At 42.0% G+C, this 24,450-nt stretch overlaps 1 protein-coding gene across 1 annotated transcript in view; it reads left to right on the forward strand.

The window, feature by feature from the left end:
- The window catches only part of ofcc1 (orofacial cleft 1 candidate 1), a 319,195-nt gene that overhangs the window by 201,261 nt on the left and 93,484 nt on the right, over nt 1-24,450 (forward strand). Inside the window, exon 17 of the mRNA XM_059646341.1 lies at nt 21,442-21,657. Coding sequence (XP_059502324.1) covers nt 21,442-21,657 — 216 coding nt within the window. The remainder of the gene's footprint in view (nt 1-21,441; nt 21,658-24,450) is intronic.

Raw genomic sequence — 24,450 nt, forward strand, 5'->3', positions numbered from 1 at the left:
CTACATCGACGGAGGTGGAGAGAGTTGATGGTATCAAGTTCCCAGGAGTGACAATAACCGACAATCTGACCTGGATGTTGCACAAAGATGTGATGGTCAAGAAGGTACAACAATGCACCTTATTCCTCAGATGGCTTAGGGAATTCAGCATACCCATAAGGACACTCACCAACCTTTACAGAGGCACCACTGAAAGCATACTATCCGGGTGCATAGTAGTCTGGTACAACAGCTGCTCTGCCCAGGACCGTAAGATGGTGTGCACTACCCAGACCATCATGGAAGCCCAGCTTTCATCCATGGACTCCGTTTATACTTTTCGTTGCTTCGGAAAGGCTGCCAACATCATCAATGCTCCATCCCATCCCAGTAATGCCCTCCTACAACCTCTTCTGTTAGGCAGAAATTACAAAAGCTTGAACACACACAACCCACAGCTTGAAGAACAGCTTCTTCCCTGACATTATTAGATTGATGAACGGAGTCTCTAACTTAACATTATGTTGTTGTTGTTAATGTTGATCTTGCTTCGCTCACATTCTGTGCAGTGTAACCTGTATGCCTCACTCTGTCCAAGTTTTTTTGCGTCCTAGGACCTGTATGTCCTTGCTTACTATCGTCTGCTTGTACTGCTTGGAAACGAAACTTTCCACTGTACTCAGGTACGTGTGACAATAAATCAAATCAAATCAGATAAACTGTAGAATCATAGAAGGGTTAGGGTATAGAATCAGGCCTTTCAGCCCAATCCATTCTTTGCCTGCTGTATGCAAGAGCAACTTAGCTTGTGAGACCCACCCTGCCCCAACTTTTCCCTATAGTTCTGGAAATATTCTCCGTTCGGATAATTATCCGATTCTCTTTTGACACCCTTATTGAATATGACTCTACCACAGTCTCGGGGAATGCATTCCAGATCCTAACCACTCATTTGTAAAAAATGTTTTTGCTCATGACTCCTTTGGTTCTATTGTCATTCATTTTAAATTGATGCCCTCTGATTCTTAACCCTCCCAGCAATGGCACCAGGTCTGCACTCTTGCTTTGTCCAGGACCTCTCATGGTTTCCAATGAGGTGTTGTTCCATGGAGAAGATGCTGCCAAAGTTGCAAGAAAATAGCAGTTTGGAGACACTAAATGGGCTGAAATTAACCAAGCAGTAGTATTAGGAAAGCTTACTTAAAGTTGATTTCATCAGGACTGGATGATATTGGGAGACATAAGGGTACAAATTGCAGAGACAGTGACTATAAACTTCCAGTTCTCTATTGAAATGAAGATGGTGTCAGAAGGATGAAGAAAAAATGTTGGTCTGGCCATGTTTATGCTCACTCCCCTCTCCAAGAAGCACATGTTGGGAAAACACAACCATCTATTTGCCAATGTGGCAAGTCATATTGCAACAGTATATGACTTTGGTCAGGCCACACTTGGAGTGCTGTGTTAAGTTTTGGTCACCACACAATGGGAAGGATGTGGAGGCTTTGGAGAGGGTGCAGAAGAGTTTTACGAGGATGTTGCCTAGATTGGAGTGTAATAGTTATAAGGAGAGGTTGAAAAAATGTGGATTGTTTTTCTCAAGTATCAAAAGCTGAGGGGCACCCTGATGGAAGTATATAAAACTATGAGGAGTATGGTCAGGGTCGATAGTCTGAATTTCCCAGGGTGGAAATGTAAAATACTACGGGGCATAAGTTTAAAGGGGATGTGCAAGGAAAGTTCTTCACTTAGAGTATAGTAGTTGCCTTGAATGTGTTGCCAGAGGAGGTGATAGAAGCAGATACAGTAGCATTTAGACAGACATATGTACAGGCAGAAAATAGAGGGATGTGGCCATGTGCAGGCAAATGGGATTAGTTTAGAATTGAATCATTGTTGGCACAGATATGGTGGGCCAAAGGATCTGTTCCTTTGCTGGACTGTTCTATGTTCTATTTCAGGTCACAAGGGGGACTATTATTATAAAGCCAGCTTTCACATTCAGAATAGAGGCTGTTTGATTACAAACTCATGAGTTCCAAATCATGTAGAATAGCTGAGACAAACATATTCTTAATATCTTAATTAAATTGTTACAATTCTTGCATTTTTGCACTCTTAATGTCATCTGTCACTCCCATGTGTTCCCTGATGACACAGAGAGCAATTTTCTCAATGTCTATCTCAGTGGCAATAGGAATTGTCAATAGTAATCCGTTATCCCTGTGTGCTGGGCAGTGAGTTATTTCACATGCCTTTGTTTCCCTTAACACAAGTGAAGAATGTATAATGTAACACTGATAACATCCAGCTTCTCAAATTCCTTAACCATGAAAGATAACAGAAGATGTAAGTGATCACCTTTTTTGTGAATGTAGACACTTAAGCTCTAGCTAAGACTTTGACATCACTCGTCCTTCTGAGAATAAGTGAATGAGATATGGACCTTGTTCCATCAAACTCATCCAATAACTTTACTGGCCAGAGTGGCGTGTCTGCCCTTCGCAGTGAGGAGCAAGTTCTCCTGCATCTGCTTCGGTTAAGTCACCAGCTAGGAAAATTGCAAGAAATGAGCTCAGGGTCTCAGACAAACACCTCTCACAATGCCACAAGCTTATTGAGGTTGTGCATAATAATTCCATGCCCATTTTTATTCAATTACATCACAAATCATTATTATTCAGATATAACCCAGCCTGCAGTTGTACTGAGGACTTAAAAGCTTCAACTCAAACAACATATAAAATATTTGTTGGGATTTTGCTGTCATGGAAGAGAAACAAAAGGGACTGATGCATTCTCCAACACTTTCTGGTCTGGTTCCACAAAGCTATGTCATTGCCAAGTGTCCATTAAAAGGCACAGATACTGATATTAGTCAATAACTGGGACAATGCTGTCATTCTTTGCTGAGCCACAATGGCAACAGAATCAGAATGGAAGCTGGGTGTTTCCTGTCCTAAGTAATAAAAATAAATAGTGAGCCACTCAAGCTCTTGCAGTTTGCAATTAGTTGTTCTGTCTGGTTTATGATAAAATAGTAATGGCAATACTAAGGGCATAGTGTACATTGAAAACATTCAGAAATCTTAACATATCACTTAGGAGACATGAAAAGGTGTGTAGGATTAACTGAACAAGTTACTCCGGATAGTTCTAAAATATCCTTAAGGGAAGGAAACACCATCCTTTCCTGAAATGACCTACATACGACTCCAGCCCCACAGCAATGTGGTTGACTCTTCAGTGCCCTCTGGGTAATTAATGATGAGCAATAAATGCTGCCTCGCCAGTGATGCCCTCATCCCCTGACTGAATTTAAAAAAAGATAAATTTGATGTCTCTAATTTTGCAATCCTTCATTCTACAAGTTCTTTTTTTCCCCCAACATTTTCAAAACCATATTAAAACAAAACACTAAATGTATTCTTTGGGATAATAATTAGCATATTTAACTCTTAATTTCTACGTCTTGTTTCCCTTCCTTTCTTCATTCTGTTCAATTGTACAAAGGTGTTTACTTTCCAGCCTGAAATGTTAGTCTCTTTCATTTCTCTTTGCAAACCCTTGTGGTCTATTGTATTTTATGAAATTTTGTTCTTTTGTCTGTTATTTTCTAAATTAAATCAGGTGAAATGTAAAGAACCAAAATACTCAGTAGTGGAACCTAGCAAAGAAATTGATAGCAAATGTCATGTTATTTTAAGCAGTAACAGCTCGGGTGATGTTACCAGATAAACATTTTTCAGAAATTCAAACAAAAGTGGTGAGTTAATATGGCCCTATTTGTAAAGAAAAGCAAATGAGATTAGGGAGTTATGGGCACAGACTGCTTTGTGCAATTGTAATGTTAACAGACACCTATCATATGAAAAAGCAGGATTGGGTGTTCAATATTCCTAATGACAGGCTATTCAGGAATGACAGGAAAGGAAGAAAAAGAGGAAGGATGGTAGTGTTGGTTAATGGTGAGCATTGCCATACTGGAGAAAGAGGATATCTTGGAGATTCAAGGATAGAATTGATTTAGCTAGAGCTAAGAAACAAAAAAGGTCCAGTTACATTGCTTGGTGTAGTCTAAAGTCCACCAAGCAGTGGGAAAGATGTAGAGAAACAAGCCTGCAAGAAAAATAAATGGATGTGCAAGAATTATAGAGTAGCTATACTGAAAGACCTCAGTTACCCAAATAAAAACTGGGATATTCATGGCATTAAGGAAAAGAGACGCAAGCATTTTTAGATTGTAACAGGAGTATTTTCTACAGTAATATGTATCCCCAGTCCATCTAGAAATGAGGTGCTGCCAGTCTTGGTTCTTGGGGAAAAAAAGGCCGATTTGTTCAGGCGTCAAGAGAGGTACACTTAGGTGACAGTGAATATTATGTTATAAGGGTTAGGTTGAAGGTAGAAATGGATGTTGGACAATAAGAGGAAGAAGAATTAACTGGGGGAGATCCAACTTCAGTGGATTAGGTCTGTAAAAACTGCAATGAAAGGTTGGCAGGAAAGTTTGTGCCTTAGCAACAAGCTACATTCAAGGAAGTGATGGTTTGGATACAGTCAAGGTATATTTCCTTAAAAGGTAGGGAAAATGAATCCAGAGCACCCTGAAAGAAAAAGGAGAGCAAAATTAAGATAAAGCAGAAAAATGTGCTTATGGTGGCTATCAGGTACAAATTATAATTGAGAAGCAAGATGAATACAAAATGCTCATAAAGCAGTTGAAAAAGCAAATGAGAGAAGTGAAAGATTACGTGTAAAAAGTGGCAGCTCACAGAAAGGGAATCATAAACTCTTCTATAAGCACAGAAATAAGCAAAAGCATTGTTAAAGGAGGAATGAGACAGCTAGGATAAAAAGGAGATTTATACAAGACAGCAGGGGCACAGCAATGGTGTTGGAATGAATATTTTGCATCTGTCTTTTACCAAGGAAGTGGATATTACCCAGATCATGGTGACAAAGGAAGTAGAAAAGTCCAAAATTAATAAGGAGGAGGGATTGAATAAGCTGTTGGTACTTACAGTTGACAAGATACCACGGCCAGATGAGATGCATCCAAGGCAATCGAAGGAAGTCAGAAATGTAGATGCACTGGCCACAATTCAGGGGCCAGGCCAGAGGAGCGAGAAAATGCCAGCATTACACCCTCGTTCACACAAGTTTTTGAGGATCAATCTAGCAATTACAGACTAGTCCGTTTAACTTTAGTAGTGGAGAAACTGATGGAAACAATAATTTGGGATAGAATTAGTGACCACATGGACAATGTCAGGTGATTAAGGAGAACAGGGATTGATTTATTAGGGAAAATCATGTGGAAGTAACTTGCGAGAATTCTTTGAAGAGGTAAGAGAGAGGGTTGATGAGGCTAATACTCTAAATGTAGACTTCCAAACAGCATTCAACACAGTGTCATACCAAGCACAGTAGCAGTGTGGATACAAAATTGGCTCAGTGATTGGAAAGAAAGAGAAATAGCTAATCAGGCCATAGCACTATGCCCTAGGAGTCACAATTGGATCCCTTGCTTTTCCTTATTTCTTTGAATAGTCTACATCTTAGAATCCAGGGGACAATTTTGATGTATGCAGATGATATAAAACTTGGATGTAATTTAAACTGCAAGGGCAACATTGTGGAACTTTAGAAGGACATTGATAGGTCGAAGAATGAGCAGATAGTTGGCAGATGAAATTCAATGTGGAGATGTATAAGCAGATACATTTAGATAGAAAGGACATATATAAACTAAGTATAAACTAAGGGAAAGTATACTGATGAGTTTGCAGCATCTGAGAGACCTGGGGCCTCAGTGACGGTTGCCAAGACAGTCATATGAGAAGTCACATGACCATCTCTAAAGGAAATTGCATACCTGGGCCCTCATGACCCCCGAGCCAATGCCAATCATGCTACTATAGGGCTTGATGGATCAAAATGTCAAGGTAGATGCGATGCTGTTGTCTGCTGCTGGGCTCTGTGAGGCTTGGATTCCTGAGGTCACAAACCATGATCTTTTCAGTAATCCTTGAGTTAACCATGTATCCTTCCAAGTTCTATGGTGCATGCATGGATGAAGGATTCTGAGGGAACAGCAGAGCAATGATGGCACTGCAGAGGGAACCTGCAGTCCCATGATAAGATGATAATCACACTTAGACATCAGAAGAAGATATGGAAATTATAACCCTGTTACACTGGTGTGCAGAGAACATTAATGCTTGTAGCTGGTACATATTGAATGTTAGATGATATTAATGTCCTTCGGGTGGGTGAGTTTCTTTTGAGGGTGGAAGAGCCATTTGAACATTAATGCAGCGGAACAGTGATTGCTGAGAAGGAAATCGTTTCTGCTGAAGAGCTCTGACAGTAGTGCAATGTAAAGTCTCGCATAAATTCAGCAAACCTCTATCTGACAGAACTCTGTTTGTGAACTGTATTACAGGACACCACCAGACCTGTGCAGGCAAGTAATTTATTGATTCAGGAATCCAATCACCTTCTCGTTGAGAGTCTCAGTCAACCGATGCTTCTATTGGTGGTGCCATTTGCCCAACAGACATATTTCTAAGTGGAGTCATGAGATGAGTCCCTCATTTGTCCAATGACAAAAAAGCGAGGAGGGCAGTTGGGTGGAGAGTTGGTGTAACATGAAAGCATTGTGAAAGGCTGACAGAACAGCAGGTGCATAACTTGTTGATGTACTGCTGGCAATTCACATTACTGGAGTGGAAATCACTGTGATTCTTGAAGCCAGTGGGGGTGGTCCCAGCCAGTTAGAATGGTAATGAATTCATGTGGCATAGGTTTATTCATCCTGCGTGGAGTTGATGAGAGAAACCCACATTTTCTGAATTTTATGCAACAGGAACAATTTAAATCAGAATTTTGTCAGTTAAAACAAATTTTGAAAGGGCTATTATCTATTTACATTCTTTGTCATTGAACCTTAAGAAAAAAACAATTCTTTTCTGACAACTGACAAGTTCTGTGCTATGATTTATTCACTTAAGTAGACTTCTCTGGTGGATATAGTGAGTTGAACAATACTTTCCTCTGGCAAAATGCCTTGTGCTGCTAATTTGCCACCACTATTGATTTTGGCTTGGGAAACTTCAAAAGAAAATAGCTTCAAGGTGTGAGCAGTAAGCAATAAATTTTTCGCTCAGAGAAAAACAAGCTATTAATGGATGTGGAAGTGTCTATACACTGGGAGGTTTACTAGGATAGTGAGTGGTTTGACAATTCTTTACTTTTACCTTTTTATTCAAAGGTTAAATTGTGTATGCAAACAATGAGATCAAACTCTGAGAGAAGAACAGTGCTCTGCTGTGAAAATGACGATATCAATGTTCATGAGATAGACTGTGGTGAGATTTTTTTCAGCCTCCTTATTGTTCAGTTCTAGGTAAAGGGTGCAAGGGTTTTCAATTGACAGTGGGTCACTTGAGCAACCGAGATAGACTGTAATAACAACAGAAATTAACGGAGAAATTTAGCAGGTCTGGCAGCATCTGTGGAGAAACAGAATTAATGTTGTGAGTCCAGTATGATTCTACATGGGAACTGAAAGGAGTTGGAAAATTATGGTATTTATGCAAGTGACAGCGGGTGAAGGGGAACAAGTAGAATCATAGAATCCTTACAGCATTGAAACAGGCCATTCGGCCTGTCGAGCCCACAGCAGTCCTCTGAAGAGCATCACCCAGACCCACCCCTTATCCTATCCCTGCATTTCCCACCCTAGACACTATGGGCAATTTAGCATGGCCAATCAACCTCATATGCACATCTTTGGACTGTGGGGAGGAAACCGGAGCACCTGGAGAAAACCCAATCAGAATGTGCAAACTCCACACAGACAAGGCAGAAGTGGACCTGGGTCTCAGGTGTTGTGAGGCAGCAATACTAACCACTGAGCCACAACAAAGGGGCACCACTGCTGTTTCTGCCCGGTTGTTCCCAGAGCAAACGACAAAAGACAGTGATAGTAGTGGTAAAAGAGCCATAGAGATGTCAAATAGCTACAAGTGTTAGGTGTGAAAAGGAGAAAATGGATTTACTGTGCTGAGAGCAAAGGCAACAAAACACAGACATGACATGCTGGGGAAGGATGGGGGAACACAATGAAAATGGAGGACAGAATTCATACACTGTAAGGTGCCTAATTGGAAAATAATGTGTTGTTCATCCAGTTTGTGTTAAGTTTCATTGAAACACTGCAGTAGACGAAGTATGAAATGTTGACGTGGGAGCAAGATGGTTTATTGAAACAGCAAGCAATGGGATGGCCATTCCTATGGTCAGAGCAGAGATGTTCTGCAAAGTGTAATCTCCATTTGCTTTTGCCAATGTAAAGGACACTGCATCGAAAGTAAAAAGCATGTGGGATTTTGGGCAACTTGGCAAATGGGACCCAAAATTGACTTAATGTTAGGACACAGGTGTTATGGTAGAAGGCTGTGTGTATCACTGCAAGCCAATGTCCAGTGGTTTACTACAGGAATCAGTTCTGGGTCCCATATTCTTTGTGATATGTAGAAGAAAAGGTGGGGTGGGGTTTGGGAGATGACATGTAAGCTTGTGGATGACAGGAAGGTTGGACCGATGGCTGACAGTGAGGAAGAACTTTACAGGAGTATGTGGACAGATTGGTCAGATGGACAGATCAGAGGCAGATGGAATTTAACCCTGATAAATGTGTGGTGATGTGCTTTGGAAGAAGTAACAAAACATGGGAGTACTCAATGAATGGCTGGACACTGCGAAGATCAGAAGAACAGATGGATCTTGGGATTCTTGTCCAAAGATACCTGAAAGTGGCAGGGCAGACTTATAGAGTATTTAAAAATGCACATGGAACATTTGCATTAATCAGCCATGGCTTAGATTATAAGAGTATGTAGGTTATAGTGGACCTGTACATGACACTGGTTAGACCGTAGTTGGAATCTGTGCGCAGTTCTGGTCACTGCCCCATTGAAGGAGGTGTTGCATTTGATAGCGTAGTTTAACTATAAAACAAGGTCCTATAGACAAAGGGTGTGGCCATGGGTACCCGCATGGGCCCAAGCTATGCCTGCCTCTTTGTAGGTTACGTGGAACAGTCCCTCTTCCGCATCTACACTGGCCCCAAACCCCACCTCTTTCTCTGTTACATTGAAAACTGTATCGGCACCACCCTTGGCTCCCGAGAGGAGCTCGAACAGTTCATCCACTTCACCAACACCTTCCACCCCAACCTCAAGTTCACCTGGGCCATCTCCAACACATCCCTCACCTTCCTGGACCTCTCTGTCTCCATCTCAGGCAACCAGCTAGAAACTGATGTCCATTTCAAGCCTGCCAACCGCCACAGCTACCTAGAATACACCTCCTCCCACCCAACCCCTGCAAAAATTCCATCCCCCATTCCCAATTCCTTTGCCTCTGCCACATCTGCTCCCAGGATGAGGCATTCCACTCCCGCACAACCCAGATGGCCGCTTCTTCAAGGACCGCAACTTACCCCTGCAGTGGTCGAGAATGCCCTCAACGGTGTCTCCCACATTTCCCACAACACATCCCTCACACCCCGCCCCCGCAATAACTGCCCTAAGAGAATCCCCCTCGTCCTCACATGCCACCCCACCAACCTCCAGATACAACGCAACATCCTCCGACAGTTCCGCCATCTACAATCCGACCCAACCACCCAAGACATTTTTCCATCCGCATCCTTGTCTGCCTTCTGCAGAGACCACTCTCTCCAGGACTCCCTTGTCTGCTCCACACTCCCCTCCAACCCCGCCACACCCGGCAACTGCAGGAAGTGCTACACTTGTCCCCACACCTCCTCCCTCACCCCATCCCAGGCCCCAAGATGACTTTCCACATTATGCAGATGTTCACCTGCACATCTGCCAATGTAGTATGCTGTGTCTACTGTACCCGGTGTGGCTTCCTGTACATTGGGGAAACCAAGCGGAGGCTTCGGGACTGCTTTGCAGAACATCTCTGCTCGGTTCGCAATAAACAACTGCACCTCCCAGTCACGAACCGTTTTAACTCCCCCTCCCATTCTTTAGACGACATGTCCATCATGGACCTCCTGCAGTGCTACAATGATGCCAACCGAAGATTGCAGGAACAGCAACTTATATTCTGCTTGGGACCCCTGCAGCCCAATAGTATCAATGTGGACTTCACAAGCTTCAAAATCCACCCCCGCCCCCCCCACTGCATCCCAAAACCAGCCCAGCTCATCCCCTTCCCCGCACTGCATCCCAAAACCAGCCCAGTTCGTCCCCGCCTCCCTAACCTGTTCTTCTTCTCACCTATCCCCTTCTCCCACCTCAAGCCGCACCTCCATTTCCTACCTACTAACCTCATCCTGCCTCCTTGACCTGTCCGTCCTCCCTGGACTGACCTATCCCCTCCCTACCTCCCCACGTATACTCTCCTCTCCACCTATCTTCTCTATCCATCTTCGGTCCGCCTCCCCCTCTCCCTATTTATTCCAGAACCCTCTCCCCATCCCCCTCTCTGATGCAGGGTCTAGGCCCAAAACGTCAGCTTTTGTGCTCCTGAGATGCTGCTTGGCCTGCTGTGTTCATCCAGCTTTACACTTTGTTATCTATCTATAAAACGAGGCTGATTGTTTTCTTTCGAGTAGAGAAGACTGAGAGGGGACCTGATTGAGGTATAGGACATTATAAGGGACATGGATAGAAAGCAGCTGTTCCATTGAGCTGAAGGAACGCTAACAAATAAGCAAAATTTTAAGGTTAAAAGGCAGAGGTTTTCAGGGGATTTGAGGAAAACATTTTCACCCAGCGAGTGATGGGAAGTTGAAATGTATTGCCTGGGATGGTAGTTGAGGCAGAAACCTTTAAAAAGTACACAGATGAGTATTTGAAATTGCATAACACTGAAGGCTAAGGACCAAGTGATGAAAAGTGGGCCTGGTGTAGACTTCGAGTAGTTATTGTTGGTACAGCTTTGAAGGGCATCTTCTGAACTGTATGATTCTATGATTGGAAGCAACAAACACAGTAGACTAGATTGAAAGAAGTAGAAGTGAAACACTGCCTCTCTTGGAAGGTGTGTTAGGGATATTGGACGGTGAAGAGGGAGGAGGTGAATGGGCAAGATTACACTTATTGCGATTTCAAGGGAAGGTGTCATGGAGAAGTGGGGAAACGTTACGAGTGATGGAAGAATGGACCAGGATGCCGCAGAGGGAACAGTCCCTGTGAAATGCTGACATTGGAGGGGAGGGGAAGATATGTTTGATGGTGGTATCCTGCTGGAGGTTGCAAGAACTGCAGAAAATGTTCCCTGGAATGCGGAGACTGGTGGGATGGAAAGTGAAGACACAGGGAACTATGTTGTGGTGCTGGGAGTCACATTATAATTTCTAATTGTAAAGAGGGCATTCGCACATTCGTTAGCTCACACTGCAATGTCGGGGGAGGGCTTGGTGTAAAGGCTAGCAGTGCAGCAATTCTTAAAGGACTGCAGTTTACCATTAAGGACGATGTTATCATGGCAGTGAAATAAAATGGTAGACTAATTTCAGACAGTTACACTGTAACAATGCATTGCATACTATGAGGCAGAACTCTTGCTGCTGAAAGAGTCACTAAAGGAGGTCGATTGAGTTGTGAATGAATGCCACAGGTGCAAGTTTCTTGTCATTGTCAATGGAGTGGATATAGTCAGCCAGATCTGTCACATCTTACAGCATAAGAGAAACACTGACCTACATCTGAAGGGTTAGGCTGTGTTGGCTGGATATTTTGTGAGGCTAATCAGACTTGTCACATGCTTAAACTGGCAACTGCTGCACTGGCCTGGAAATACCATTGAACTACTGCTAACACTATTACTGTTGTTTTGCACACATTCTTTCTGTGTGATCTAAGACACCGGCAGTGGTCAACTAACAGTGAACTGATATTTGGGCTTCAAGCTTGATGTAGTTTAATACTTTAGCACACTCCTGAGCACGACAATAACTTGGAGTCAGAGTCCTACTGGCTAAGTCAAAAATTGTGGGCCCTAGCCCATCCCAGATACTTGAACCTATAAATATTTGAGATTAAGGTGGGTAACCAAAATTTTGGTCAAAGAGAAAAGGCTGAAGGATAGACTGAAAAGAGACAGTAAAAGTTAAGAAGAGAATTTTAGAACTTAGTGCCTAGGAATCTGGAGGCACAAAAACTATTACATGTCCCGTTGATTGATTAGTAACCAAAAACATGTCAGAAGATAGGATTAATAAGAGCTGTTGTTTCTGAAGTGAAATATTCAGCTGGGTCATTGAAGAAACAGTAAATAGAATGGGAATGTTTCAGTAACCATTTTGCAACAGTGCTTCAATTTGGAATAATATATTGGTCTTCTTGTGTATTTACTGACAAATAGATGCATAAGCTTTCATTGCTGTACAGAAGTAAAGTCATTTAACTATATCATTACTTATTTATCATTTATTCATCAATGAAGCCATTTAAACAGTATGAATTTAGGAGAACGTTCAGTGGCTTCCTGTGCTGTATGTTTATAACTTACTGACACTTTAAGTCTGATAGTTGTTGCTCTAATAATGAGAACCGCAGATATATGAATAGTAGATGTGATTCCAAATGCTTTGATACAAAGCTCATCTGCACAGTTATAGAATCATAGAATTACACAGTATGGAAACAGACTCTTCGTCCCTGTTGACCGGATATCCTGAACTGACCTAATTCCATTTGCCAGCATTTGGCCCATATCCCTCTCAACCTTTCTATTCATATATTTATCCGGATGCCTTATAAATATTGTAATTGTACCAGCCTCCACCACTTCCTTTGGAAGCTTGCTCCATGCATGCTCCACCCTCTGTGGAAAAGATTGCCCCTCCCTCCCTCCCCCACAAAGCCTGGTCCCTTCCAAATGTTTCTCCTCTCACTTTAAACCTGTGCCATCTAGGTTTGAATCCCCTTACCCTGGGAAAAAGACCTTGCCTATTTACCTTATCCGTGCCGCGCATGATTTTATAAACTTTTATCAGGGTACCCCTCAGCCTCTGTAGTTCCAGGAAAAAAAGCCCCAGTCTATTCAGCTTCTCCCTACAGCCCAAACACTCCAATCCCAGCAACATGCTTGTAAATCTTTTCTGAATCCTTTCAAGTTTAACAACAGCTTGCATATAATAAGGAGACCAGAATTGCACACAATACTCTCCAGAAGTGGGTTAACCAGTGTCCTGTACAGCCACAACATGATGTCCAAACTCCTATACTCAGTGCACTTACTGATGAACATCACATTCACCACCTTGTCTACCTGTGACTCCACTTGCAAGGAACTATGCACCTGCACCCCTAGGTCCCTTTGTTTGACAACACTCCCCAGGGCCCTTTTATTAACTGTATAAGACCTGTCCTAATTTACCTTACCAAAATGCATTTATCTGAATTAACCTCTGTCTACAACTCCTCAGCCCATTGACCATCTAATCGAGGTTCTATTTTACTCTGAGATAACCTTCTTCATTGTCCACAATACAATTTTGGTGTCAGCTGCAAACCTACTAGACATACCTCCTGCATTCACATCTAAATCAATTATTTAAATGACTAAAAGCAGTGGACCCAGCACCAAACCTTGTGGCACACTGCTGGCTCCAGGCCTCCAGTCAGAATAACAAACCTCTACTGCCATCCTCTCTCACCTACCTTCAAGTCAATTTTGTATCCAATTGGCTAGCTCCCCCTGGATTCCATGTGATGTAACCATTGCTAACCAGTCTACTGTGCAGAACCTTGTGAAGAGCCTTGCTACAGTCCATATAGACAAGGTTTACCATTCTGCTTTCATTTATCTTCTTTTTCATTTCTTCAAAAAACTCAAATCAAGTTCATGAGACATGATTTCCCATGCATAAAGCCACATTGACTCCCCTAATCAGTCCTTGCCTTTCCAAATGCATGTAAATCCTCTCCCTCAGAATCCCCTCCAACAACTTATCCACCACTAACATCAAGCTCACTGGTCTAGAATTCCCTGGCTTTTCCTTATCACCTTTCTTAAATAATGACGCCACATTAGCCAAATTCCAGTCTTCCGACACCTCACCTGTGTGTATCGATATAAATATCTCAACAAGGGGCTTAGCAATCTCTTCCCTAGCTCAGACATGTTAAGGCACACCTGTGGGGCAGGTGGAGTTTGAAAAAGCCTCTGTAAAGTGTTGTCCAATTTACACAACTTATCACCAAGCAGCAAATAAACTCTAAATCAATTGACTGTTTTATTTTTAATTATTAACAGTCAGATGTTGTTGTATTAAAGAAGTAGTGGTCTGGCTCAGTAACAAAATAGTATATAGTGAGTGGGACAGTATATTATTCCTTTGCTTCTAAGACTGCATTGTGAGGGGTGTTGACACAATGGTCATGTACCTACCTCTGAGCCTAGAGGCCTGAGTTCAAGTCCCATTTGCTGCAGCATCTCTGAACAAATTGATTAAAAATAAACACCTAAAGCATGCATGAGAGACTCTTTTGGTGCAATGGTAGTATTCCTCCCACAGGGCCAGGAGGCCTGTTTAAGTTCCACCTTCCTAGCATCCCTGGACAGGTTGCTTTTGAAAATACCTGTGAAACTATAGGTCACCCCGAAATTTTGACTTTAACACAGGGACTGTGTTGTTTAATTGCAACGGTCCAATCGTGTCCCATCCTCTGAGGATTTTTAATCAAACTGTTTGAAAATCCTAAGACGCATCTCCAGTGCAGGTGAGATTTGAACCCGACCTTGTTGGCCAGAAGTAGGGATATTACTAATGCACCATAAGAGCCCTGATGTCTCATTGTCTAACCTTGCTATATCTGCCTTTAACACTTCATTTAGCACGTGGTGCTCAATACCTGTTGCATTTCAGGTGCCACACTATCACTCAAGCTAATTTTTGTGCCCCCCCCGCCCTCCCGCCGCAACCCTACAAAGAAACAGCTCGCTTTTCAACTCTTGGAATTGAGTTCAAATTCAACACAGGCTGATGGCATAAATGCATGAATTCTATTATGTGGATCATGTGCTGTACGAACAGGGTTTGGGGAGACTTCATCCAGTGCCTGATGAACATGAAGCTACTACAGAATTCAATGTCACCAGGACTTCGAGGTAGTCAAGGGTGCCTTTCTGAAGTCAGGCGTGATTAGAAGTGGCATAATTCTGCATTGAGCTGTGTAGAACCTGACTGATGGTGCTAGATGCTGATATTGCAAATGAAATGTAAAATGTTTTTCATCACTATGCCTTTAGTTTGATTGGCACAAAAAAAACAATCTGATCTGAGCATTGGCCTATGCAATTGCAAAGAATAATTAGCCATGAATTGACCTTAAACAAGGAACAGCAGTTACATCTTGCTGGCTCATCAGGACTAGAATGATTTTCACAGCTATCCTTAAGTCAGTGCATTGCAAGCTATATCCCATAATTCTCTCCATTTTATAAATCAGTGTGTCCTCTGATATTTGAGGAACATTGTCATGTGGGATCTGAAGCAAAGAAAACCAGAAATTCAGTAGGTCTGGCAGCATCTGTGGAGAGAAAACAGAATTAATGTTCCAAGTCCAGTGTAATATTCCTTTGCTTATAAAACCGCAATTTGAGGGACTGTTGACACAGTGGTTCTGTCCCTTCCTCTGAGCCTAGAGGCCTGCATTCAAGTCCCATTTGCTGCAGCATTTCTGAGCAGGTTGATTTAAAAAACCACCTGAAGCATGTATGAGAGACTCATAATACAATATCACAGGACTTGAAATGTTAATTCTGGTTTCCCTCCACAGATGCTGTGAGGTCAACTGAGTCTCCCCAGCATCCACAGTTCTTTGTTTTATTTTATGTCACAAGCAATCTTTCAGTTTATAAAGATAGAACACTGAGATTAGTGTTTCGTTCAGAGTAATGCAGACAACAGGGGTTCAGTTTCCATTCCAGGTGAGGTAGACTTAGAAACACCTCGTTACTGACTGGGGACAGCTTTAACTGATTTCTCAAGTTGGTGCAATGTTGGTCTTACATCCTACCTGATATATGCCTCTTTGAAGTTAATGAGCAATAAGTGGTATTGTGTGAAGTGTACAATCACCATTCCAGTCAACTCCTGATGATGAATTATGGTAGAATCACTCCATAGTTGCTAAGTAATTGTGGCAAATATTTCATAGCATTTTCACCCATTATTTGGTGAAATACAGAAGTCTTCCCCAAACTACTGAAGGCACTAATCAAACCATAGCTGGAACCCTAAACCGTAATCAAATAAAATGTTAACAAAGCTAGCCAAAAGGGAATCATATTACGGCTTGGATATACAATTAAATGAACAATGAAAATTTGACCATCACAAGACTTGCAGCTTGCTCCTGTTCTCTTTAAAATGGAAGTAGGTCAGATTACATTGAGAAATTAATTGTAACACAGCCTTATTTGTGAAATAAGAGGATGAGCTTATTTACCATTGAGATATCAATCCAGCAATGATGGATTTTCCTGTCACTTCGATAGATGAATATTCAGTAAAAAAAACAAGAAAGGACCAGTTTACAGTCTCAGTTGACATCTCATATGTAACATGAGACAAAGTCTCGACTTGCATAACTGATTCCAAATACTGGATATGAAATCAGTGCTGGTGGGATGACTAAAGGGGCTTTATGATGAGTTGAATTGTCCTAATGTTACTTCACTATCTCCTCCTCAAATGTTCAAATCACTCAATGACAAAAACTTCCCCAATTGAGTTAGTTCAATGGGTTTTTGCCCCATGCATTGGGATCCAACTTGCAACCTCTGAGACTGGTGTTCAAATTATCTCTACATCTAGGTTTGGGATGTCCAGATTCCCATGCTGCTTTTTGTTCCTGGGAATCCTCCATGTGAATCACGTGACCACCAATCCTGTGTGTGTGTGTGTGTGTGTGTGTGTGTGTGTGTGTGTGTGTGTGTGTGTGTGTGTGTGTGTGTGTGTGTGTGGTTCATGGGATGTGGGTGTCATTTGCTGGGTCCACATTTATTGCCTCTCCATAGTTGCCTTTGAGAGGGAGGTTATGCACTGATTTTTTTGAACCACTGCAGTCCATTTAGTGTAGATATCCTGCAATGCCATTAGAGAGGGATTTCCAGGATTTTGACTCTCACATACAAGAAATGACATGTGCAACCCAAGAAACAGTGTAACCATTCAAAGACACATGGGACTTTTAGTTCTACTGGATTTGATTGAGTATCTCTGATGACGAAGGTATGAATATTTGAGTTTGGTGATGATAATTCTCTTCTTAATTGGGACAACGCCAACCTTTTAGGTCTGTAATCTTCTAGACAGAAATTTAAGGTAAATTTACCTACTAATGGATGGACTTTCTACTTAAACATCACTGTGACAATATTTGTATTTAAAATGTATTCTTTACTGGAAATATGATTGCATTTTCTGTCTTTTCCTAGAATCATTAATGCAGAGATTGATTGGCTCACTACTTATGACTTGCATATCTAATTCTGTGATACACTTTTATATATTTTTACATTAATATTTTCTTACAATACACATGAGAGTGGTGATGACATATTGCAATTATTCCTGAACTATTAATGCTGGAACCCGATATTGTTCTGGGGACTCAGGTTAAAATCCCACTATGGTAGATGGTCCAATCTGAATTCAAATGAAAATGTGGAAGTAAGAGCTTCATGATCATCATTCAATGATGACGGTGAAACTTTTCTTGGAAGAACCCATTCAGTTCACCACTGTCCTTTCGGGGAGGAAACTACCATCCTTACCTGGCCTGTGACTGAAGACCCAGTAGCAAGATGGGTGACCCTTGAGTGCTCTCTGGTCAAGTATGGATGGGCGGTAAATGCAGCCCTAGCTAGTGATGCCCACATTCCGTGAATGAATAAATCCATGTAGTCTTCCGCATCATTAACCCAGGAACCCGTTTCTGTACACGTTTTGGAGGGGTGGTACATTATTGAGGAGAGAGATTCTTAGACTCTCGTAACACCTGTGTTGTTATAATCTGGTTGTAACTTGTTTTTTTTGAAAAAACAGTCGGGAAGACTCAACTCTTCTTTTCCAAGGGGAGAGTTAGAACAATCTTTCATACACATTCACTATATTTAGGATCTGCCTCTCTCAAAGTCAGAGTGATCATTTGAGAAGTCTGCATGATCCCAAATGGTTCCACGGAGGGTCTAGGATTATAAACCACTACAGACATCTGGTAACCATGGTGACTGTAAGCAGGAAAGTTTTTACAATATGCAATGCACCCTGATAAAATACATTCTACCTAAGCCTTATTAAGCAGCTGTGAATGAAATGTTCGGCAAAATTAATTAATTCATACTGCAGTTTAACTACTGTGTGGGGCAGAGGTAGTTAAAATGATATGTAAAAATTCACATAAGCTTTAAACCTAGCTCAGAGTTGATTTATAAACTTGCTGATCTGTAACAGAATGAGTACGATTAATAAATTTGATCTTCAAAATGATTTAAATCCTGCAATTGAGTACATTTTCATTTCATATTATCTAAAGTTCCTGAAAGAACTTGCCTGAATTGCAAGAGAGTATATTTAATTAATGATATTATTCTCTGTGATGATTTTATAAAAATATTATTCACACAGTGGAATGCACATAATCCATTAAATTCTCAGTACGTGCTGATTCTCACTCACATGTTAGAAGCTGTTTAGGCGGAATCTTGGGAGGGCTGCATTTTGCCAAAAATGGCAAAGTGTCAATTGCAGGGAGTTTCACAGAGAGTTTCTGTCTGTGAGTTTTACTGACTTTTCTCACCTCATTGCACCTTGCGCTAAGATACCACACCCGCACAATCTTGTGCTCACCAGCGGCTGATATACTCACCACCAGTGCCGTATTAAAACCTCAGCTGGGTGCCAGGTTAATCACTGCCAGCCAGAAACTGACCTCCACTGCTGCACTATCAGAATTCTTCCCTAGAGCTGGCAGATGGGCACAATCTGCTGACATGGATCTGAAGGACGTGGTGAGGGGGGTGGGTGACTGGTGGGCTACACTCTTGCCACACATAAGCTAGAGCATCCATGGCACTGGACTCTGCCATTCTGGTCTGAAGTTGTCACCTGGTTCAGTATGGCTTCCATAAGGTTGGAGTAATGCCCAACAGTGCAGATACTGCTCACTTCATGAGAGTAAGTCCCATCATTTTCTATCTAACTCACACTCACTGTAACTCTGCTACTGTACATACTTCCCAGCAAGGCTCATGGTCTACCACTCTCACTATCTCATGGAACATCTTCCCTCAATCACTCTCATCTAGCAATGCCCCTTCTGCCTTACTAATGCTGCATGCCCTCTGCACTGCCAACTCACACACTTGGTACACCTTACCTTCTTTCCCCCTACATGTACCAGCATTAACAGGGGCATCATTTTACTTCCTCCCTTTCAAACCTTGAGTCCCTGCAGTGTGGGAGCAGGCCATTTGGACCATCAGGTTCACACCACCTCTGAAGAGCATCATACCCGGGCCCACCCCCCTACCCATGGCTAATCCACCTACCTTGCACATTCCTGGATACTTTGGGCAATTTAGTATTGCCAATCCACCTAACCTGCACATCTGTGGACTGTGGGAGGAAACCCACGCAGACACGGGAAGTATGTGCAAACACCACACGGACAGTTGCCTGAGCTGGAATCAAGCCTGGGGTTCCTGATGCTTTGAGGCAACAGTGCTAACCACTGAGCCACTGTGCTGCACCTTTGCCTTATTCCAGCAGAAAACATCCCACATAGAGCTGTGAGGGCCAAGGCAGGTATTGTAATGTCTGGCATTTGTCTACTCAGCCCCTATGAGGTGAGAATCTTTATGGGAGAGGACCAGGATTGCTTATATGGGGATGTATTTGCCATGAGCAGACCAGCCCCACAAGGCATCATTCCATCCCCCCTCTCTGGGGCGGCATGGGGGCTCAGTGGTTAGCACTGCAGCCTCACAGCACCAGGGACCCAGGTTCAATTCCAGCCTCGGGCAACTGTCTGTGCAGAGTTTGCACATTCTCCCCATGCCTGCGTGGATTTTTTCCGGGTGCTCCAGTTTCCTCCCACAGTCCATAGATGTGCGGGCTTGGTGGACCGGCCATGCTAAATTGCCCATAGTGTTTAGGGATGTGTGAGTTATAGGGGGATGGGTCTGGACCTGGATGGGGTGTTTCAAGGGGCGGTGTGGACGTGTTGGGCCAAAGGGCCTGTTCCCACACTGTAGGGAATCTAATCTAACCTGAGGGAAAAAGCCACAGGTCTCGAAAGGATGCACTATCATAGAACTCTCTACCCGCTCAGATACTGACTCAGCTGTGCTTACTTGAGCCTGTCGATAGGTGGGAAAACATGAACTGATTGAGAGGATGTTTCTTCTTGTGCATGAGTCCAGGAGACACTCTTAAAATTAGGGGTTACCCTTTTGTGACGGACATGAGATTTCAGAGCAGTGCATCAGAAGCCAATGAATGTGGGATCTTTAAATATTTGTACGGTGGAAGGAGATGGACTTTTGTTAGGCCAGGGATTCGCAGGTTACCGGTGTAGATGGAAATGTGGAGTTCAGAGTGCAAATAGATCAACTGTGATCTCAGTGAATGGTAGAGGATGCTTGAAGGACCAAATGGCCTACGTCTGCTGCTAACTCATATCTTCATAAGAGGAATAAGAAGCATCACATGAATGCATAGTGTTGAAATGTGGACTGAGGAATGAATGCACAAAAGTCCCAACAGCAAGACAATATAAATAGTTCCATTTGGGCTCTAGTGCACTGAACTACCAAATTCAGTTTGTGATCTAATGCCTGTCTAAAACATACGAGATGCACCTAAATAATGTTTCAAATGTTCATTCAGCATAGACAGTAGTCCCTTGTGTCACTTATGTCTGGAAAATGGTACAACAATGCCTAATTTCTACTGTAGTTAATCCCTTGGTGTGCAAAATATAAGGACATGTAATACGTGAGCACCTTCAGGGTAAAATCTGAGGGGCCACTTAACTGAGGCCTCTCTGTGCATTAAGTAGGTTGCATGGCACTGTGGCAACTTTACCTTTGAAGTTTATTTTTCAAGTTGTTGCACAAATCCAAAACAAAACCAGAAATTGCTGGAAAAGCTTCGGCTGGTCTGACAGCAGCTGAGGAGAGAAATCAGAGTTAGCGTTTCGCGTCCAGTGACCCTTCCTCAGAACACCGCACAAATTCAATTGCCAGTGTGAGATCCATTTTAGAAAGCAACGTAACACTGTGAAGAATAAAGAAAGAAAAACAAAAACAGAATCACATTTTTAAAAATGTAATAAAAGCATGTTTTTTCTTAGTCTGCTGGTCTGCAGTTAATAATAAATTGTCTGTGCAATTTTTCAGGTCAGATTCTTCCCCTGACAAAGCAATGGAAACTCTTGCTATGCGCACCTTATTTTTGGGTAAGATGTTCCTGGAAGAATTCGGAATTTCATGCTGGTGCTCGTCGGAGGTTTTGCTCGTTATGCTGCTCATAACTTTGAACTGGTTTCTGCGGCTTTACCTGCACTACTGTAGCCAGTGGATCTATCTCCAGGCCAATGGTGTCCCTGTCAACAAGTAGGCTTTCTGGTCTTCATATTTATGTATGAGATGCTGAGATACAGCTCAAAGCAAACTTTTTCAACTTCGTAACTAGTTTATTTGCTTTTTATCAGAGGAATCAAAATGACATGACAAATGAGTTTGTGTAGAAAAATGACATGGAGAATCAATTTTATGTATTTATTATACCATAGTGACCTCTTGAAGAGTATATATTGAGATCTCTTATTTATCTTTGAAACATATTTCATAATGCACTGTCTCACAATCAGCGGTAAAATTCTGAAAGTAACTGCAAAGCTTTAGTGGAATTTTGAGGACGATAGTTATTCATAGTCATTTGATGCATACAATCTAATTAATGGCATATCACCAATCCCAAATTTTATGGAACATGCAGCTTTTGTTTAAAATTGCTCCAAAACAAGATTTTCATCCATCAACCATGCACCTTACCTTGCCGTTCTGTCTGTTCAGGATTTAGCATTCAAGCATTTAAATAGTCATTGCAAAAGGGAACTGTCTTCATGAAAAAGTGTCTTAATTTATTTTCAAATATGTGACGCCATGGCATAATCCATTGAAATGCATCATCCTGTCACTACCCTGTGACTTTGGAATACAGATGATGCAGAGCTCATTCCAGCTTCCCTCCTTTCTTATATGAAGAGAAAAGGATTCCGCAACAAGCATTAACAGAGTTATTTCCCCTTTAAATAAAAAGGTTAAATCATGAACGGTTACTGGACCTGAAACGTTAACTCTGCTTTCTCTCCACAGATCCTGCCAGACCTGCTGAGTTTCTCCAGCGATGTTTGATTTTGTTTCAGACTTTGAGAATCATCACTTCTTTGTCTTATTTTGACTGTTAAATTATGCTGTTCTGTGCTACTACAGGAATGTTTAGCAAATTCACCGGCCTTTCTCATTTTTAACAATTTGGTAGAGCTTAGAAACCTCCTTAGCCCCTCAATTAAGACATCATTTTGTCTACAGAAGACAAGCATTAGATGAGAAGAAACTTTTTTGCGCAAATATTTGTCAATGTTCATATCCTCTCTGCTAGTGTACAGATGTGTATATTCAAAACTGAAATTGATAGATTTTTGAGCACTGCAAGAATCTCAATAATGCAGTGGAATGTTGAGTTAAGACAGAAGATGAGTCAGGAATTTGTTGAATGATGGAGCAGGTCTGAAAGACAATATAGCTTACTCCTATTGTATTCTTATTCACAGAGGGGAACTTAAGACAGCATATTACTCATTGGTATGCCGGGATCTTACCACATAATTTTAAACTATAATCATTCACATATTCAAATTTATTTTTCTATAAATGTAATCAGAAAAAATTAAGAGGAGATATTTTAAATTCTTTCTAATTAAATCCCATCCAATGGTTAGTATGAAAAGAATGAAAAGTAAATATAAGGCATTGATACTGAAAATGGCAGTATTAATCAGATCTGGTGTAGAAACCTTCTTCAACTCAAACTGCTCTCTTCAGATCATTATTCTTAGTAGAGCAATGTTGCTTTGGGTGGGATCATGTAAAATGATTGCATAACGCATTTTTTGAATCATAAAATGGCTAAATAGAATTTTTCAGCCTAGAAAGAGGCTATTTGGGCCATTACATGCCTGTTCTGCTTGGAAAAGAGCTATCCAGTTAATCCAGTGGTTGTTCAGTAGTCTTGAAGGATGTGGTATTGGTTCAGAGAAATGTAGGTTTCTGTCCCTAACATCATTTCAGGCAGTGAGTTCCAGAACCCCATCATCCTCTAGCTGAAACAAAATCTCCACAATTATCCTCAATCCTCACAATTACTATTAAGTCTATGCCAAGCATTAATTGGATCTCCTTGTTAAGTGAAATATGACCTTAATTATTTTTGTGTACTACAGGCCATAAGAAATAAGAACAGGATTAGGCCATTCGCACCCCCCCCCCCCCCCCCCCCCCCGCCCTCCGAGCCTGATATGCCATTCCGTAGGATCATGGCTGATCCGACACTCCTCACATCCACTTTGCTGCCCTTTCAGCATAACTATTGATTCCTCTACTCATAGAATATAGAACGTAGAACATAGAACATTATAGCACAGTACAGGCGCTTCGGCCCTCGACGTTGTGCCGACCTGTCATACCGATCTGAAGCCCATCTAACCTACACTATTCCATGTACGTCCCTATGCTTGTCCAATGACAACTTAAATGTACTTAAAGTTGGCGAATCTACTACCTTTGCAGGCAAAGCATTCCATTCCCTTACTACTCTGAGTAAAGAAACTACCTCTGACATCTGTCCTATATCTTTCACCCCTCAATTTAAAGCTATGCCCCCTCGTGCTCACCGTCACTATCCTCAGAAAAAGGCTCTCCCTATCCACCCTATCTAATCATCTGATTATTTTATATGTCTCAATTAAGTCACCTCTCAACCTTCTTCTCTCTGATGAAAACAGCCTCAAGTCTCTCAGCCTTTCCTCGTAAGACCTTCCCTTCATACCAGGCAACATCCTAGTAAATCTCCTCTGCACCCTTCCCAAAGCTTCCACATCCTTCTTATAATGCTGTGACCAGAACTGTACGCAATACTCCAAGTGCGGCCGCACCAGAGCTTTGTACAGCTGCAGCATAACCTCTTGGTTCCGGAACTCGATCCCTCTATTAATAAAAGCTAACACACTGTATGCCTTCTTAACAACCCTGTCAACCTGGGTGGCAACTTTCAAGGATCTGTGTACATAGACACTGCGATCTCTCTGCTTATCTACACTGCCAAGAATCTTACCATTAGCCCAG

Source organism: Stegostoma tigrinum, chromosome 5 (assembly GCF_030684315.1).
Source record: "Stegostoma tigrinum isolate sSteTig4 chromosome 5, sSteTig4.hap1, whole genome shotgun sequence".
Classification (NCBI taxonomy): Eukaryota; Metazoa; Chordata; class Chondrichthyes; order Orectolobiformes; family Stegostomatidae; genus Stegostoma; species Stegostoma tigrinum.